The 21,540-nt window shown below is 35.4% G+C and overlaps 1 protein-coding gene across 1 annotated transcript in view; it reads left to right on the top strand.

The window, feature by feature from the left end:
- Positions 1-21,540, top strand: part of LOC150108900 (chromatin remodeling protein domino-like) — a 731,915-nt gene that overhangs the window by 693,903 nt on the left and 16,472 nt on the right. Inside the window, exon 46 of the mRNA XM_090410792.1 lies at positions 16,774-16,944. Within this exon, the coding sequence (XP_090266918.1) occupies positions 16,774-16,944 (171 nt within the window). The remainder of the gene's footprint in view (positions 1-16,773; positions 16,945-21,540) is intronic.

Consider the following 21,540-nt stretch of genomic DNA (forward strand, 5'->3'; position numbering starts at 1 on the left):
TGAGAACACTGTGGGCGTTCATGTGCACCAACAAGTTCATAAAAGTCGATTTTCAACGATGATGGTGATATTCGTAACAAATTCTAAAGGTGGGCATCAGTCAGTCGGCTTCTTTGCGATTTAACCACCCTCATAGTTGAGAAAGTGCATTCACATATATATGTGTTTCCAAACATAGATGCAATTCTCAAGCTGAAATCACTCAATGCAGGATATTTTTCCCTTGGTACCAGTTTCCAAAAGTCAATGCCTATCTCCACCCTTGACTGGAAAAAGGAAGGTCACGCAACTCCAATCGAATAGTGTCATGCTGCTCTGAAATGTTGCATTTCACTGGGTTGTTAAATAATGTCAGTTGTGGCCGCATGTCACTGAAGTCAGAAAATCGCTTACTGAATTGCTCCAAAAGTTGGTCTAACATTGGCACAGAAAGCTTGAAGTCATTGTCATGGCTCTCCTCCATCAACTCCCTGCAGGAAGGGAAATGTACCAAGTTTCATCTGACTAGGGTGAATTTAAAAACCTTCAGTCGACTTAAACCCATCTAGGTGTCCAACTAAATCTGAGATTGTTTGGTTATGTCCCTGTAACTTCACGTTGAGTTCATTCATGTGGTGTGTGATGTCTGTTAAAAAGGCAAGTAAGCTGTTAAAATGAGGATTGCATAGTTTTGTGATTACTTCTTTGTTTGTCTTCTTGTGTTCCTTTAAAAACTGTTTTATTTCCTTTCTCAAAGCAAAAAACCATTTCAAACAGCTCCCTCTGCTTAGCCAATGTACTTCTGCGTACAACACTAAATCGTCATATTCTGCCTCCATTTCTGTTAGAAAAGAAAGAAACTTGCAGTGTGTCGCACACTTCATTACAGTTTTCATAACATCCTCTATCTCCAGAATTTTACCACATAGAGCCTCCTGATGTATAATGCAGGGCAATTGATTCCAGCCTTCCTTAGTAAGCCAACTAAGCCTGTTTGAGTACCATGCATTAATTTGCCGCCATCTGTCACAATAGCTGTGAGATTGTTGATGTCACCAGTACCATTTACAACCTTCATAACTGCATCATAAATGTCTTGACCTTTGGCTGTGTTATGCAATGACTCTAATGCTAATAGCTCTTCATTAATAACAAAGTCTTTGGAAACAGTTCGAATGAAAATTAGAAGTTGAGCTGTATCTGTTATGTCAGTTGATTCATCCAGAGCCAATGAGAAGTAAGCTGAATCTGTAATAACACTTTTTAATTTATTTAATATGTGAGAACCCATTTCTTCGACTCTTTTTGTTACAGTTTGTTTTGATAGCGGGATGCTTTCAAACTCGAAGGCAATTTTATCTTCCCCAAATGCACTTGCCATTTTCACACAACAGTATTTTACAAATTCACCATCAGAAATTATTTTTTTGCTTTTGCTATCTCTGTGCTTACAACAAACGATGCCAAGAGTGAGCTTTTTTGTATTGATGTTGGTTTAGTAAAAATAGATTTCTGAGCACTAACCTTTCTCTTCAAATTATGTACAATTTTAGTACATACTTGTCCAACGTATTCTTGGTATTTAGCAGCATTGTGCTGTATGTAGTGTTTGAGGTTATATTTCTTGTGCACAGACAATACTTGCAAACACACAAGGCACTGTGGTTTGTTGTCGTTATTGTTTATAAACAGAAATTCGTTTTCCCATTTCTCCTGAAATGACTTGCTTTCTTCACACTTTCTTACTCATAGTACAAAGGCTGAAGTAACTAACCAGAGGATACAAACTGCAACAATAACACTGTTAACTGTGAAACTGATCACTGTAATCAGAGCAGAATAAGTGACTTTCAATGATGTATTACTCTGGAGCACATAGAACTCTACCACTCGCACAGAGAAGCAATAGATTTTATAAATTGAGTAATCTTTTTAAAGCAATTTTGATTCCATGTTGAGAATATAAATTTTCGTCATCAGAAATAATGAATACAACTGGTATATCAATCAGAAAATCTGCAGTTGAAACTAATAGCTAAATTGATAATACACATAATTTAATATAGTTTTTATCCTGCCGCAGGCTGCATGGAGCCCATGGGCCTGCTGTTGGCCACCTATGTTATAGAATGTGAACAAGCTGCTGAAACATCAACTTCCCTTAATAAACTATTGCTGTTCGTTGCAAAGTAGAGATTCTGTCAACCTATTTCTGAATGCAAGCCCTAACCAACTTTTCCAAAATCTTCACCACCACTCCTGAGATACTAATTGGTTGATAACCACCTTTGTGCAATAGGATTATCATACATTCTTTCCATTCCTGTGGAATCTTCCCTGTTCTGAGACTCAAATTATATAGTCTAGCGAAGGGAATAGCCAGTTTAGCTGAACGCTCTTTTAGCATCCATGCTGATATCCCATTAGTTCCTATTGCAGAATTCTTATTTAGTTTGTGCAGCAGTTCTAGTACTTCCTCCTCATCCACGTGAGTTTCCTCATTCAGTGAAGAGGTAGTGGTGAGTTCAATGTTTCACATACCAGGTTGACAGCTTTTAGCAAAATGGCTGCTCATTAGTTGAACAATCACGTCTACATCAGTAACCTGCATACCATCTACATTCAGTAGAGTTATTCTTTCACATTTATTATTTCTTTTCCTTGCAGCATAATGATATAATTCTTTTGGGTTGTCCTTCACTTGCATAGCCAGTTTCTTTTCATACTCGGACTTAGCTTTCTGTGCAACACTTTTGACTCTTCTGCCATGCTGCTTATAATTATCATAACAGACATCATCCTTATGCACACGATATTCCTTCAATCATCTTTTTTTTATGAATCTCTTGCTTAATTAGATTACACATCTATTTCACTTCTACTATATTTATTCTTCGAACTCTAGGGACGCATTCTAATATCACATTTAGGGACGCATTCTAATATCATATCATTAAAGTATTTTTAAAAACTTCTCACGCACTGTTGATATCCTAACCATCCAATAACTGGTACCATGGCACAGAACCCAGCATACCCTTCAGGTAGTCATAATTTACTGCTTTGTGGTTTGGCATATAACCTTTTCTGAATGGAACATTCATAAACTTAGCCAATTCCCAAGTGAGTACCACATGGTCACTGTCACTAACTGGAGGCAGAATAGTTAAGTCTTTGATGAAAATCCTCCCCCTCTGACACTCTGTGACCTACAGTTCCTTCTGTCACATGTTGTTTGAGGAAGTTGCCTAGCAACAGCTTAATAAATTCAGTTTCATTTTTCTCATGTGATTTCTAGCTACCTAATCAATGTTTGGATAATTAAAGTCCCCCATTATGATTACTCTTTTCGCACCCATCGTATTTATTTGTTAATGCGTTTCTTCATCACTAGCAACCATCCACCAGGTCTGTAACAACACCCCCACTGTGTATTTAATCTTGTTAGACTCCACCTCATACAGATGTCACTGCCACATGAAAAATTGTTACTAGTATTGCAGCCATAGGTCTCAACTCTAACTGGATTCAAGGCATTTAATATCATTAGCAGCATGCTCCCTCCTCAACTGTCCTGTCTATCCTTCCTAAAAATACTGTACTCCTTGCACTCAATACCATTCAATATGTCTGCTTCTGATAGCCTCGTGTCGTAGGCATCTCACTAATGCCTACGACATGAGGTCCCAATATATTAACCAAGGCAACAAACTCTACTCCTTTGTTTCTGATACTCCAAGCATTTGTGTACAGACATAATAAATTACCTGCATGCTCTTTTACGTATACTTGTCTGTGATATGCATGACACAGTTCGACAACTTGCAGATCTCTGTTCTTATCTAGTTCTTTACTTATGCAGACATCTTTACATATACTTGATAGGTCTGATCCGGACGAACACAGAATCATTCTCTCTTCATAATCATTTTCATGATAATAACTATTCCCATCATTAACACAGTTGTCTAACATTGTCTCTCTTACACACATGATTCTCACGATTCCTCCCATCAGAATATGAGATAAGACCACGTTTTATCATAGTCTTTCATATAGAAAGAAAAATAAAGTTTGGAACCTAAAATGAGATAAAAGGATGGAAAAAAGTAAAGATGGCTGGTTTACATATGAATTTTAGAGAAAACTGGTGACTAAAATAGCAAGTGTTTTTGTGATTCTTTAAAAGAAAATACTGCAGTGTTCCAATTAAGGATTTCAGATCCAGGAAAATATTTATTTCTAACTCTCTGGAAATAAAACTGTTTTAATAAATTCATTAGCATCTACCCATGATCAGTAACTTGACAGTAGATAAGATGAGGTTTTAAAATGAAAAAAAAAAAGTAAAATATGCAAATAAAATAAAATAATATGAATACATTTAAAAGGAGGCTAAAAATTCATTCACCACTTTGTCTCTGTTCACTTGCCTATGGCGAGTAGATTTCTGGAGCCCTGGTCGTACCTTCTCTTGAACTCATTCACATTAAATACATTAAATACTTCAACAGGCAAATTGTTACTCTTAATACTTTTTAAACACACACAAACTTAACTTCTACATATTCACTCTTGTAGTTGTCTCCATACCTTCTGTGTAATGAAAAAATTTATCAGTTGATAACCTATAACACTCTTTCAGAAATTTATAGATCTCTTATCATATCACCCCCTCTTTTTCCAGTTTACCAGTGTCTGCATTCCCAATCCTGTCAATCTGTGCTCATAATTTACATTCCATAATCCAGATATTTGTGGTTTAAGCCAATAAGAATACAATTTGGTTGGCTAAATCCCAAATTGCCAGCTCATCCTTGTTCGTTCAGTATCTGAGTAGATACCTAACAGGTTGAACCACGAGAAGGTGAGGATAGAACATTAGGTCAGAAGCCCTGGTTGCTTCTCCACATTCCTTTAAAGGCAATCCAGAGGTCTCCTCTCAGTTATACAGCTTAGAAAGAGTAGCTATAGTATTCAACACTAAATACGAAGCTAATCTTCTTGAATGGCAGGCAATATCAAGTAGAGTATGGGACAAATATCAGAATGGATAACTGGGTCTGGTTATTACTAACACAACGTTCCAACATAAAAATGTACACAAATTCACATTGAGAGAAGAAGCAAGGAATAAGAAAAGTCTCATTGATTATTTCATTGTTGATAGAAATGTTTTCTCACTGGTGCAGAACACTAGAGTGTACAGAGGATTTGAAATTAGAACTGATTGCCATTTAGTCTTGAGCAGGATAAAATTAAATTACGTATTGAAAAGAAGAACGTGTAAGAAAGTTTTAAAGTGAATAAAAGTTGAGCACCTCTCTCTCTCAGATGTGAACTGTAGACTAAATAAAATACACAAATATTATTCAAAAAAAAAAATGAAAGAGCAGGTTAGTTCAAAAAAAACCTCAAAGATTTGGTTCATTTTTTGAACCAAACCTTTGAGTAGCAAATCCTGAAGAAAACATTGATTGGTTCAGCCAGAGAGGCATGTGGTGAGGTTGTCTGCAAGGATAGAAAAATCAGAACTCCATGTTGGACACAGAAAGTTAAAGAGGTAGTGAAGGAAAAGAAAAAAGCATATCGAAGTTCCTGGCAAATAAGTCAGCTTGTGCTCTTAGAGAATACAGAGACAAATGTAAGAAAGCTGAACACTGTGTAAAACTAGCTAAACAAAAGTCATGTGAAGACTTTGATAAGAACATAGAAAATAAATATCAAGAAGGTGACAAGATATTCTGGAGGTTGTTGAAGAAGCTCAGAAATGAAGGAAAGAGTGCCATAAAAGGAATTAGAGATGACAAAAGTGGCATGAAAACAAAAGAAAAAGATATCCTTGAAGTGTTGAGTAATTACTTAGAAAAATTGCTAAATGAAACAAGCGGTCATAGCACAGTGGTAAAAAAACACTCAACAGGCATACAGTCAGGAATACATATCCATACTTGAAGTAGAATAAAACCATCAAAGGATTGAAATGTGGAAAGGCAGCAGGAGCAGATGATATTCGAGCAGAAATGCTCAAGTATGCAGATATAAAAGTCTTACAGTGGCTGCACTGCATAATTCAGAAGGCCTGAACAGAGGGGCAAATACCTGATGATTGGAGTAGAGCTCTCATAGTACCCATATATAAAAAGGGAAATAAAACTGAATGTGAGAATTACAGAGGTATTTCATTACTGAGTGGTCATGGTAAGATATTTGCAAGTATACTTGAGAAACGGTTGAGAAGGATTGTGGAAGAGAAGCTTAGTGAAGACCTAGCTGGATTCAGGCCAAACAGAGGCTATCAGGATCAGATTTTCACTTTATAAAAGATAGTTGAGAAATCATGGGAATATAACAACAAAGATCTATATTTAAGTTTTGTAGATCTGGAAAAGGCATATGACAAGGTGCCAAGGGAGAAGCTATTCAAAATGCTACAGTTATATGGTGTCAATGGGGCATTATATCAAGCAGTACTTAGTTTTCATCTGAGTTGTAAGTCAGCATTTAGAATTGAAGGAAGTACAGGAAGGTGATTTAATGTTAAATCTGGTGTGAGACAAGGATGTACATTATCCCCCTCCGTTATTCATTATCTATATGGATCACATTATGAAGGAAAGTGGTATTAAACATGATATCAAAATTGGAGATATTAATGTCAGCTCTTTACTTTATGCAGATGATGTTATACTTCTAAATAAATCTGCTACAAGTCTGCAAGATTCCCTGACTAAATTGAATAATTGTTGTAATAGAGATATGGTATGAAGGTCAGCATTAAAAGGACAAAGACAATGAAAATAGGCAGAAACATTGAAAGTATCAACTGCATTATGAATGCAGTTGATACTATAGGCCTATAGAACAAGTAAAACATTTCACCTACTTAGGCACGATTTTTAGTGAAGATGGTAAATTAAATATGGAAATAGACAACAGAATCAACAAAGCTGGTATGGTAGGAAGTCAATTGAATAAATTTATATGGAATAAGAGAGGAATTGGCCAAAACACTAAATTAGGTGTATATAAGACAGTGTTCAAATCAATTTTAACTTATGGATCTGAGAGCTGGGTCGGAAGTAAAACACTTGACCAAAGACCAGACTCCACAGATATGAGAGTCCTGAGAAAGATTAGGGGCATGAAACAGATGGCATCAATTGCAATATCATATTAAAAATGAGGATTTTAGGAAAGAACTTCATACCATATAACATTGTCAGCATCCAGGAATGCATTTGCAGAACTAATCTCAGGTGGTATGGTCACTTAAACAGAATGGGAGAGGAAATATTAGCAAAACAGATGTTCTCTGCCAGGTTGGGAGGAAAAAGACCCAGAGGAAGACCAAGATATTGGTGGATTGATATAGTAAAAAGTTCCGTAGAAGACAGAAATATAAGATCTGCTAATATTGGAATCTTGACAGGTAACAGACTGATTTGGAGAAAAATTATAGATAGGAAGTTAGTAATGATGTAAATTTTTCATGTAGTGCTATCATATCCTATACACTCCCCCCCAACCCTGAGGGTTATACCAGGAATTTGATGATGATGACATTTGGTACATACAAACAAGTGACCAGTGTAGAAAAAACATTAAATTAATTACTGTATACATGTTCTGATTTTTAGTGGAACCTGTGGCATATAATTAAATAATAAAGTAACACATAAAAACTACAGTGATGTCTTTAATTAGTAAAAGGACAGATATTTCGTACTAAAATTAATAGTACATCTTCAGTGTCTGTAACAGTAATAGGAATGGAATACAAGCAAAACGTTCGGTGGATCACCTATTAAAATACAATTGTTGCCGCGTGCTAGGAAATAATAGAAATAATAAATTTAATCTATTAAGATAAATGGTTTTTTACATAAGATAAAAGTCTCTCAGATCTTTGAGAGAGACATACTGTCATTTCTATTTAAATTCGGTGGGTGTAAGATAGTTTCACAACTTTCTTTGAATAAGCGTTCATATTTGAATCTGCATCTATGGGGGAGAACTGCTTTATCCCACTGGACACTATGAGTAGAGTCAATACTGTGCTGTGCCAGAGCAGACTTCAGAGGTTTGTTATATTATAGACACTGAAGATGTACTATTAATTTTAGTATGAAATATCTGTCCTTTTACTAATTAAAGACATCACTGTGGTTTTTACATGTTACTTTATTATGTATACATGTTAGAACAATGCTAGTTGTTGCTCTCAGTTCTGTAGCATGGTGCATGTTGTATTCTAGGTATGCAGTAGTTAGATTTTTAATGAAATTTGACCTTGCTTTTTGTTACATTGTGTAGGGATCTGCAGCTTTTCAGAGGCTTGTTTGAAGTTTATTGGAAACAATTATGATCAATGTATGGCATTTTTGTTTCTTGCCATAATACTTAATGGCTTGTGTTTGTTGTATGCGATGCTGAGCTTGATTTATGTTCTTCTTTTTTCGATGTCTTTTACATGTTCAGACATGCGAATCTCCCCCTACCTTCCCACATCATCCCATGAAAAAAAACAAGTATTTATGAGATTCTTGCTCTTGTGACATTGGCTATGTAGGCCAGATGGGAAAGTGAGAAATTCACATCTGAACACGTAAAAGATATCATGGTCTCAATACCAGAAATGTTCTACAGAATTACTATACTCATTACAAATAGTGACATGTAGTGTTTAGATTATGATGGTGAAGTGAGCTTAATAAGAAAGCAGATCAAACTTTGTGTAGGATTAAGCCTTGATTTTTGTTACACGTGTATTGTATTTGTGTGTCTGTCTGTCTGTCTCTGCAGCATTTTAGAGGCTTCCTTAAACTTTCTTGTAAAACAATTATGATCAATATATGCCATTTTTGTTTCTTGCCAAAATACTTGATGGCTCGTATTTGTTGTATGAGTGCCAAACCTGATTTAAGCTGTCTTCTCTTCTTTTTTTTCCCAACGTCTTTTATGTGTTCAGACATGCAAATCTCCTTACATTGATGGTTCCTCAGTTCTGTTGATGTTGGGTTTATTATTCTACTTTCTTATTTATATATCATTGATATATAAACAAAATAGAACCCTGTGGCATCCTGCTTGTTACCTTTCTTTATTGGGACATTACATCCCATGCACAACTTATTGACTGCTGTCAGTCAACTACCCCTGTAACCAAGCTACCAACTTGCTATCCATCTCCATCCTGCTTAGTTTCAACAATAGCTTATGATGTGGTAATCTATCAAATGCTTTAAAAAAAAATCCAGAAAACTCACTGTATAAGCATCCCTGTTCCAACATACTGTTATGAATGAAATGTAGCCAAGTTACTGATGAAGATCACCTTAAGAAACCCATGCTGCTCTCTTGAAAGATTTCCATTCTCATCACTCTAGTTTTGCATTCTAACCTGACATTGGTGCTTAGACATTGATTATCACTCGTGTTGATGTTTAATGGAGAAAACACATCTAAAAATATTAATTAACTAACCAGATTTATGTAGCTAATTAGATTATAAGCTAGTATTTCACCGTGATCACTAAGGCATCTTCATGGGCACAAAGAAATACTAAGCACAGGCACACCAGCCTGCATGCATGTGCTTAGGAAGGTAAACACAAACTGATTTCCATTGGCTTATAATCTAATTATCTAAATTAATTTAGTTAGTTAATTATTATTTTTAGACGTGTTTTCTCCATTGAACGTCGACATGAGGTTTGTATTCTGTCTCTAACCAGCCTTTCTAACATCTTCACCACTGCACTTGATATATATACACTGCCCTATTTGCCACCAATTTGGACACCATTGACTTGGATTCGGTCTTGTGCAGTGGCACTATTTTTCTTTCTTTCCATTTTTCTGTGACTATTCATGTTGCCACATTCTTGTTGAACAACAAGTTCATGGCACTTCTAACTCTTTTGCCCAATTCTTAATATGTGTGGTGATATCCTACCCAGTCTCACAGCCTTGTTAACATCAAGGTTACTTAAAATTGTAGACACTTTCCATTCTTGAACTGATGGTCATCTGTCCTCCTCCCAATTCTTGTTAGTGCTGCTCATACCCTTCCTCCCAACTCCATGAAATATGCTAACAGAAATACTCACTGAACATTTCCACTACATCTTCTGTAGATAGACCTGTATTCAATCTACAGAAGATGTAGTGGAAATTTATGATGTGGTACTCTATCAAATACTTCAAAAATTCCTATCCAACATACTGTTATAAAATTATAAGTTATCTTCTGCTAGCTCCATAACTGTAGAATTATCAAGGGTTTTGCTTTGCTACTTCAGCCAGTCCACTTTCATATGCCTGTTTTTCCTTCCTCACTACATTCATTGCCTTCCTAGTCTGTGCCTTATGCTCCTTATGGAATGCAATCTAACAGTGCCATAAGTAACTGATTTCTCTCCCCATTAATTGATTAAGCCACAGCACATCACCAATTTGCCTCCTTAAATTATCATAGTCCCATGCTCAGCAGTTCCATCCACACATATCTTTTGTTACGGAAAGCTTGTACCTGCTTAGCCACTTATCACATCAAGTACTGAACAATGCCCTTATCTGTTTCTTCTAAGTTAAATTGGTAATTATGTATTTTTTTTATATATATATATATATGGCATAAGTGTTGAGGCAAAGTTTTGTTTAAAGCTTTTCATTCATTAAACAGTGATACTCTTCTGTGACTCTAGTAGACGTTTTTTCTTTTATCTCCTTTCTTATGAACAGAACAGATTATTGCAGCCCTTCACTCTTTCTCCATATAATCTTTATCATCTGATATATTTTCTTTAATTCTTCCTCACTGTATTTAAGCACTGCTTCTCTCTCAATACTTGGTTATTTTTGAGTTATTTCACTTTACTTGATGTCAAGTTCTTAACCACAGTATTCCAACTTCACTTCCTTCCAATTTTCTTGCAAATCACCAGGTATATTCAGAATATTCTCTCCTTCTCTTAAATTCCTTTCTTATTTTTTTATAGAATTTTGCCAGTGGTTGCTAACATATCTATGATTCTGGAGTACAGTTTGTTTTAATTCATTTCATTCTGTGACTTAATCTAGTTTTTTGTTTAAAATTTTCCACCCCCTCTTTTATTCTTGTACTAATTCTCTACACTTTTGTTGTTATTGTTTTCTTTGTGTAAACAGTGGAATTAGTTTTGTTTTTCCTTTATTTTATTTTTACTTGCTACGTTTTTTTCTCAACTACTTTCTGATGTTTATTCTACCATTCAGCTCTCATCATTGATATTATTTCACAGTCAGTTGTTTTCTCTGTTGCAGCTTTAATTTCCTGACATTTTCTTATATCTTCTCTTCATCTTTCTATTAATAGTTTTTTTTGATAGTGACAAGTACTTTTCTTATCTGCAATACATTTTCATGTTTGGTTTTTATTATTATTTTTTCTAAATGATATATATATATATTATTGTTCATCTTTACTCGGTAGAAATATTATAAAAAATTAGTTAAATGACTATATACCGAGAATGAAAAAACAACAAGGTTTAATATTAAGATACAACTAGTTTCGTTGAACGATTCAACTTCTTCAGGTATCACAGGCAAAAAATTATACAAAAAATGACAGAAACATGACAAAATTACATCAACAGATCTAGTATAAGAGACAATAGTACATTTAAAAACAGGAATGCGAGCTTAAGTTCCAATTAAAGTTGACTATGTGCGTGAGCTGCCATGAGTGCATCAATACTGAACAGTGACAATGTGTGCATCAGAGAGATTGAAACTAAGGCTGTTGTTAATATGTGATGAATCTAGTGAAATTTCTCTGGATTCAATGATCTTTCTTTCAAGTTCATCATAACACACATGGATATTAGAAGTTTTTGGCCAGTCTACGAGGTGTTAGCGGCCTTCATCTGAGTTAATAGAGAACAGAACGTGGCTAGAGAGAGAGAGTGCTGGCTCTGGTCCTATTGTAGGAAATGTCTCTCAGGTGTTTTTCCATATGCAAAAGGGTGGATTTAGCTGTCTGGCCATATGGCTTTCCACAATCACACAAAATCTTGTAGACTCCTGGATACTGAGTAGGGAGATGTTTCACTTTAGGTTTACTTAGTATGGAGCAAAGTTTTGGAAACATAATGAAGAGAGTTCTAATGTTGAATTTTTTAAGAATTTTTGCTGGTTTTGGGGAGAGAGAGCTGATGTATGGCAATGAAATAAAAGCATCTTCAGTAGAGTGATGGAAAGAGAAAAATTTATCAATATTTTTAAGAGAGAAACCATTGTTGACAAAAGTCCTTTTAAGAAAATGGAGTTTATTTTCAATTTCTGTTTCATCTGTAAGTAAAGATCTGGCTCGGTGTGCTAGGGTTGAAATAATTTTTTTTCAACCCTAGCACATCGAGCCAGATCTTTACTTACAGATGAAACAGAAATTGAAAATGAACTCCATTTTCTTAAAAGGACTTTTGTCAACAATGGTCATCATCATCAAATTCCTGACATGTACCCTCAAGGGGTGTACAGGATATGACAGTACTACATGAAAAAATTACATCATTACTAACTTCCTATCTACAATTTTCCTCCAAATCAGTCTGTTACTTGTCAAGACTCCAACATTATCAGATCTTATATTTCTATCATCTAAGGCACTTTGTACCGTATCAATCCACCTATATCTTGGTCTTCCTCTGGGTCGTTTTCCTGCCAGCCTGGCAGAGAACACTTGTTTTGCTAATTTTTCATCTCCCATTCTATTCAAGTGACCATACCACCTGAGATTAACTCTGCTAACGCATTCCTGGATGCTGACAATGTTTGTTTCCTAATATCCTCGTTTTTAATATGAATTGATGCCATCTGTTTACACCTCTAATCTTTCTCAGGACTGTCTTATCTGCAATCTCTAGTCTTTGGTCAAGTGTTTTACTTCTGACCCAGCACTCAGATCCATAAGTTAAAACTGGTTTGAACACTGTCTTGTATACAGCTAATTTAATGTTCCGACTGATTTCTCTCTTATTCCATATGAATTTATTCAATTTAGTCAGGGAATCTTGCAGACTTGTAGCAGATTTATTTAGAAGTATAACATCGTCCACATAAAGCAAACAGTTGACATTAACATCTCCAATTCTGATATCATGTTTAATACCACTTTCCTTCATAATGTGATCCATATAGATAATAAATAACAGAGGGGATAATGTACATCCTTGTCTCACACCAGATTTAACATTAAACCATCTTCCTGTACGTCCTTCTATTCTAACTGCTGACTTGCAACTCAAATAAAGATAAAAAAAAAGACTCGATGAGTCTTTGGACTCCCTGGAGGTGTCTAATAATAATAATAATAATAATAATAATAATAATAATGCGCCATTGACACTATATAACTGTAGCGTATTGAATAGCTTCTCTCTTGGCACCTTGTCATATGCTTTTTCCAAATCGAAAAAACTTAAATACAGATCTGTGTTATATTCCCATGCTTTCTCGACTATTTGTCGTAAAGTGGAGAGCTGATCCTGACAGCCTCTATTTGACCTGAATCCAGTTTGTTCTTCAACAAGCTTTTCTTCCACAATTCTTCTCAACTGTTTCTCAAGTATACTGGCATAAATCTTGCCTGGAACACTCAGTAGGGAAATATCTCGGTAATTCTCACATTCAGTTTTATTTTCCTTTTTATATATGGGTACTATTAGAGCTCTACTCCAATCATCAGGAATTCGTCCCTCTGTACAGGCCTTCTGAACTATGCAGTGCAGCCACTGTAAGACTTTTATACCACCATACTTCAGCATTTCTGGTTGAATATCATCTACTCCTGCTGCCTTTCTGCATTTCAAGCCTTTGATGGCTTTTTCTACTTCAAGTATGGATATTTATTCCTGACTGTATGCTTGGTCAATGTTTTTTACCACTGTGCTATCATAGCTTGTTTCATTTAGCTAGCAATTTTTTGAAGTAATTACTCCATACTTCAAGGATATCTTTTTTTTTTCTCCTGTTTTCATGTCACCTTTATCATCTCTAACTCCTTTTACAGTACTCTTTCCTCCATTTCTAAGCTTCTTCAACAACCTCCAGAATATCTTACCACCTTCTTGATATTTATTTTCTATGTTCTTGCCATTATCCTCCCATGACTTTTGTTTAGCTAGTTTTACACACTGTTTAGCTTTCTTACATTTGTCTCTGTATTCTCTAAGAGCACAAGCTGACTTATTTGCCAGAAACTTTTGATATGCTTTCTCCTTTTCCTTCACTGCCTCTTTAACTTCCTGTATGCACCATGGAGTTCTGATTTTTCTATCCTTGCAGACAACCTCACCACATGCCTCTCTCGCTGAATCAATCAGAGTTTTCTTCAAGGCTTGCCATTGAATCTCCAAGGTTTGGTTCCTGTTTTCTCAGACTCCCATTTTTTTTCAATAATCTTTGTGTATTTTAGTCTGCAGTTCGCATCTGAGAGCTGCTCAACTTTTATTCCCTTTAAAACTTTCTTACATGTCATTCTTTTCAGTAAGAAATTCAATTTTATCCTGCTCAAGACTAAATAGTGATTGCTTCCAATTCCATATCCTCTGTACACTCTGATGTTCTGCACCAGGGAGAAAACATCACTATTAACAATAACATAGTCAACGAGACTTTTCTTATTCCTTGCCTCTTCTCTCCATGTGAATTTGTGCACATTTTTATGTTGGAACATGGTGTTAGTAATAACCAGTCCATGTCCTGAACAGAAATCCAACAGGTATTTGCCATTATTATTAGCTTTGCTCTTTTCTCCAAATTGTCTCAAAACATTTTTGTATGTCTGACAGTCACTTCCTACTCTGCTATTTAGATCTCCAACAAGACCAACATTTCCTTTTTCATTGTGTCAGTAGCTTTCTCTAGAGCCTCAAAAAATTCCTCCACTTCTACCTTAGTAGAGCCTTCTGTGGGACCATAGGCACAAATAAGTCTCATTGTCCAGTTCCCCATTCTAATATTTGTCCACATCACTGTACTTGAGACTGTCTGCCATTCAAGAAGATTAGCCTCGTATTTAGTGTTGAATACTATGGCTACCCCTTCTTTTCCTTGATTGTCATTGCATGAGTATGACTTTTGTATTTATTGCTCAGAAAGATCTTACCAGTTTTTGTCTTTTTTATTTCAGTCACCCCTATTATGTCGATCTGGTATTCATGTAATTCCTCAGCTAGCTCCATTTCTTTGCCATTCAGTCTTATGTTGATAGTACCGATCTTTAACTCTGGTGATGTTGAGTTGGGGTGAGCTTTAAGATTTTTTTCAGTAGCCTACATTTTTCAGTTCACCCTGGTTCCCTGGCAAAAACAAGGAATGGGGGCCTTGTTTAACCGGGCGATGTCCCAGCCGGCATGAAATTTTGTCATGTTGTACCATCATTTTGTATATTGGTTTAAACCAACAAGAATAAAATTTCATCGGCTAAATGCTCATCCTCGTTTGTTCAGTATCCAGGTAGATATCCAACAGGGTTCACCACGAGAAGGTGAGGATTAGACATTAGGTCAGAAGCTTTGGTCGGTTCTCAGCATTCCTTTAAAGGCTATGTGGAGGTCTCCTCTTAGTTATACAGCTTTGACCCTTAAACACCCCTTCAACAATGGTTTCTCTCTTAAAAAGATTAATAAATTTTTCTCTTTCCATCGCTCTACTGCTTCTGAAGATTCTTCTCCCCCTAAAGCTTTTATTTCATTGCCATACATTAGCTCTCTCTTCCCAAAACCAGCAAAAATTCTTAAAAAATTCAACATTAGAACTCGCTTCATTATGTTTCCAAAACTTCGCTCCATACTAAGTAAACCTAAAGTGAAACATCTCCCTACTCAGTATCCAGGAGTCTACAAGATTTTGTGTGATTGTGGAAAATACTATGACCAGACAGCTAAATCCATCCTTTTGCATATGGAAGTACACCTGAGAGACATTTCCTACAATAGGACCAGAGCCAGCACTCTCTCTAGCCACATTCTCTTCTCTATTAACTCAGATGAGTTAATAGAGAAGAGAATGTGGAAGAAATCTACCAACACCTCATAGACTGGCCAAAAACTTCTAATATCCATGTGTGTTATGATGAAATCGAAAGAAAGATCATCGAATCCAGAGAAATTTCACTAGATTCATCACATATTGACAACAGCCTTAGTTTCAATCTCTCTGACACACACATTGTCACTGTTCAGTATTGATGCACTCGTGGCAGCTCTCGCACATGGTCAACTTTAATTGGAACTCAAGTTTGCATTCCTGTTTTTAAATGTACTATTGTCCTTTATACTAGATCTGTTGATGTAATTTTATCATGTTTCTGTCATATGTTGTATAATTCTTTGCCTGTGATACCTGAAGAAGTTGAATCGTTCAACGAAACTATTTGTATCTTAATATTAAACCTCGTTGTTTTTTCATTCTCGGTATATAGTCATTTAACTAATTTTTTATATATATTGTATTCGATACACATTCTGTGAAATGGTCATTTTGTTCACTGTCCTCATAATGCCCTCATGGTTATCTCCTTGCATTAAAGTAAGGCATAATGTTAGTCTTTCTTTATTTGGATATTTGTATAAAGCATTTCAACATTATTTGTTAGCTACATATTAGCATATTAATGCAGCTGCTCAATTTATTTTAAGCAACTAAAAATACAAAAGTCTTTATGAGAAGTAATTTGTGATGCTACCAGTGTAATCATTCTTTTAGAATAAAATGCTATTTAAAATATATTATATATTTATATAGGTGCAAGGTAAAACATCAGGAAGTGCAGGTGCCATTCCAAGTCAACTTAGTACTGTGCAAATTGTTCAGCATGGTGGTACTCAAACAGGATCTAATCAGCAACCAAGTAAAACGTTACAGGCAGCAACAACAGCAATGACTGTTCAACAGATACATCAAGTAATTAAACAGGTAATTGTGCAATGTTCATAGCATACTGTAATATCTATGCTTTTTTTCTCTCATTCCTAGAAATAAGTTATCGAAACAATTATACGATGGGCTCTGTTTTCATCTCAATGTGTGTTAATAAAAAGTAGTAGCTTACTATTTAGATAGAATATTAATATTTGTTACTAAATTAGCTAATGTGCTGTGCTTAATGAAGCTTTCCCTTTCATCAGTAGTCAAATTTCTCTTTGCCTCTGATCGCTGATGTTGGTTTAAATCCCACAATGAGTATGATTTTTTTTTTTCTTCTAACTTTGGAAACGAATTAAAATTGTTCTTTAAAAAAAAGAACAAAAAAGCTAAATATTTGGACTCCAGTACAGAGTACTCAGCTTATCTTCCATTTGGTCTATTACATGCAGTGCTATTGTATTCAACAGAAAATTTTCATCTTTTGGATATATGAGATTTTTCAATCCTCCATCCTTCATTGAGGCAATTTGTTTCATTTATACATTTAATTTAAAAAATGTGTGTGTGTGTGTGTGTGCACATGCTTGCTTGTTCACACTGTATTATATTACTAGTATCGTTTGAACATCCCCCAACTTTATTTCCTTAAATTCCACATAGTAAAAGCAACAAGGATAAATTAAATGCATTCTAAATAATTGTAGATGTGTGCTGTGGTTTCTCTTTTAAGCCCAGTAACAGAAGCTGTATTCTTCTTTAGACAGCTAAAACAGAATTCGTGTACTCTGGAGTACAATAGGAGAAATGCAATCAAAACCAGAAGACTTTGTAGTGTCCAGGTTATCTAATATTCTTATGTCTTTTTGCTGAAAGACCACAGGAAGGATATGATGCTCAATTTACCTTTGTCATCTTATGTAGGAGTAGAGGAAAACAGTGATGCCAGGAGGTCAGCTTTATCTTTGGGTGCTATAACATTGGATGAGAGAGAGGTGAGCAGGTTACATCTGATGGCTTTTGCAAGGGACCAGAAGGCACTGCTTCTGTTTGGCAAGAAGCAAGTTTTCTATGGTCTTTATGAAGTTGGATTTGGATTTGCTGATGGTTTTCCATTTATTGTGTGCTTCCACATAGGCTGAGTGTGAAACTGGAGTTCTTAATGTAAGCCACCTGTGGTAAGCTGAGTTTTTTTTTTTTTTTTCTTCAAATGCTTTCATACATCTACTGTTGAACTAAGGTGTAAAAAGTGGATGGGAATTTTGGATGGAATGAGGGATGAATACCTTCGTGCCACTGTGGATGATTTCTGTGACTTGCTCAATGGAGGTTTCTGGGTCAGAAGAGTAGAAGCAATAGTCATGCCATGGAAAGGAAGAGTAGTAGTTTTGGAGGTTATCCCACTGGGTACCTTTATAGTGTGCCAAATAGACACAAGGTTGGGTGCTGTCAGAGGAGGGGCACTCTGTGAAACTGAAAACTTGCACAAGGTTGTGGTCTGGTTGCTGAGAGGAGAGGTGACCTTTACAGTGTGTCTGGAAGGAGAACTGGTTAAAAAGAGATCAAATATATTGGGAAAGTGGAGGGAATTATTGGGAAATCAGGTAGCAGGTGTACAATTTGTATTAGATCATTGCTTATTACAAAAACTTCCATATCATGTCTAGCTTGATTGGTAGTATTAGTTAAGGAGAGCCAGTTGGAGTTGTGGAAATTTAGGTCACCTAGGAAGATGACTTCATGGAAAGGAAAGTGTAGAGGTATGAGTAGTTTTCAAAGTTTGGAGACTGGTAAATGCAGGAGATGAATATTATTAAATGGGACAAGGAAACCTTGAGCCAGAGGAGATCAAAAGCAGGGATTCCAAATTTGGCATTAACTGGCAGAGAGTATCAGAACACACAAAGGCACATGTGCCACTCTTATGGCAAAATGAATCATGAAAATTGTAATTTGGGCGGGTGAATTATGGTTGATGTAACTGCAATTTAGGTTTCTGTTAAGAGAACGTGGTCTGGTTTGGATGTCTGTAAGTGGTGATGAATGTTGTTTATGTTGGAATTTATGCCACAGATGTTTGTAAAGTGGATGTGAAAAAGATTATTTTCTTGATAGAAATTCTGGTATGTTTGAAATACAGTGGTATCTCGCTAATCCGAACTAATAAAAACCGTGCTCGTTTGGATTAGTAAATTTTCCCCCAAGAGACAACAATAACTAGCGTTTAAGACAAAAATAATCAGATTCTAATGGTACATAAATTTAATTCTGTAAATAAATGAAGTATCTGATTAGAAAAAAGCTACTGTACTGTAATGTAAAATTTAAAAAATAATACAGTACACAAGTTTATTTCAGTAAAAATTTAGTTTATATGTACCTGTATTGTTGAGGATTCTGATTTAATAAAATTGCATAGTTCAGTACATAACTTAAATTGCGTAAAAAAATAGCACTTTCTTGTACACAACACAAAAAAAAGTTTTATTTCTTTGTAAAAAAGTCACTGATTTTCTTTTGTTTCTTGGAAGCTAAACTTTTTTCAAATGCTTCTTTTCAGAGTTGCATTAGCAATAAAATTTTGTGAAATAGTATCATTCTTATTAGCACATTCTATACACATATTAAAATTGTCAACTGCCTCTTCATGTTTTACTTTTTTTTCTTCGGGTTGTTTATCGTCAGCATCGTCTTCTAATTCATTCTGTAGTGTCATATTTATATTTATAATTTCAGCGTCTGATTTGATTTCGAATTCACTTTCGATTCTACCTGTAATCCATTCCGTAACACCTGTTTGTGAAATTTCAACATCTGGATTTATATTTTTAACCCAATTGTGCACGTTTTGGATTTCCTCTTTTTGTGTATCACCGTAGTTATCTTGGTAAATTCTAGAAGGCCACAGTTTTTTCCATGACGCTCGAATTGCCTCAGGTTCGACGGCTTCCAAGCAGCAGCAACTGAGAATGCTACATCTTTAATTATTAACAGTACACAAAATAATAATACTTAATAAATAAAACTTTTTTCTTTCAAACCCAGTTCGGATTACTGGAGGGTTCAGACTAAAGAGGTTCGGATTAGCGAGATACCACTGTATTGTGTTTGGGTTGATTTTCTTGGATGAATTGTCTAGGGAGATTTATTTTGTTTGCAGTATTTCAATCATTTTTGGTTATTTGTTAGATGAAAAGAAAGAGAATGGAGGACGTGGTGGGAGAAGATAGACTCGTGAACATGACACCAATAAAGGTATAATTTTCTCACAATTGCTCGAATGAACAAGAGAGAAAAATTAATATGGTCTCTCTCTCTCTCTCTCTCCTGAAAATGCACCAAAAACAATTCCGCTACATCAAAACCATTAGTAAAAAATAAATAAAAATAATAATAGAACACATACCTCAATCAAACAATTAGCTTTCACAAAGCTGTGCTACTGACTGCAAAGTATCATATTCCATATTCTTTTCTACACATTTCTTAAGTCTGCCTTTAACCCACTTTTCCAATACTTTAAACTACCACTCCTAAAAAACTAATAAATCTATAATTTGCTACTTCTGTTTTGGAGCTTCTTTTATGTAATAGAATTTTCTTGTCCTCTTTCCACTCCCTCAGAACCTTACCAGTTTAAACTTAGAGCTTAGTCAGAGTCAATGCCAGTTCTCTTGTACTTTTTTGTAACACACAGGCTAACTTGCCATCCAATCCCACTCTGCTGTGTCCACATTGATATTTCCCAGTATACTGAGCACCTCCATTCTACCTTGGCACTCATGTCAGTCTCTGTCACATCTGAAATATCTCCACCTGAATGATACATCCTTGCAGAATGATCACTTAGTAGATTGACTGTTTCTTCACTTTCTTACCTGCATTGATTAAAGTTATCCTTCCATAATAATTCTCTATAATGAAAAAACTCTTGGATTTTGTTTGGCTTCTTAGCTAATTTTCTTTCATGATCTGATTTAGTCTTCCTTACCATGCTAGACACTCTTCTTGCCTGCACTTTGTATTGCGAATGAGTATGCTGATCAACTTTTTTTATTTTTTTAATTCCCTTCACAATGTTTATTTTTCTTTTACTACTCCTGTTTTATAACATTGCCCATCCATTTAACTCCCATTTGGTTTATCCTCTTTACATAGTATGCAGCTGATACTGTTTTCTATGTAGCTTCTTATGTCATGGCACTGTTTTAAGCTGCTTCTTAAGTTTGTCATAATCACTGGCTCTTTAGCTCCATGTATACATCTTCTTAACTGAGAATTCCATATGTTTAGCAACCTCTCAGAACAAGACTAGATGGTCACTGTCAACCTTTGTCACGGATGCATCTTCTGATGCTGTTACCAAATATAGCACTCTTAGTTCCCTAGGTCCACTCTATTATGCACTGTTTCAAGTAATTATTCCTAAGTAGCTGTATAAATTCCATTTCCATCATCACACCCTTTCCTTTTTCTAGTTTGTCTCCATGGTTGAAATCATCCCACAATAATTGAATGATTGTGCCAATCTGCCAGTGCATGGCATCCATGTTTTTCTGTGCATTTCCTGTCTATATCAGCAACCAGAAAATATATTTTGTCCTTTTGGCCTCTGTCTCACACCAGATAACCTGAAATGAATGGTCT

This window comes from Typopeltis vanoorti, chromosome 2, assembly GCF_054136105.1.
Source record: "Typopeltis vanoorti isolate ZY-2024b chromosome 2, IOZ_Tvanoo_1.0, whole genome shotgun sequence".
NCBI lineage: Eukaryota > Metazoa > Arthropoda > Arachnida > Uropygi > Thelyphonidae > Typopeltis > Typopeltis vanoorti.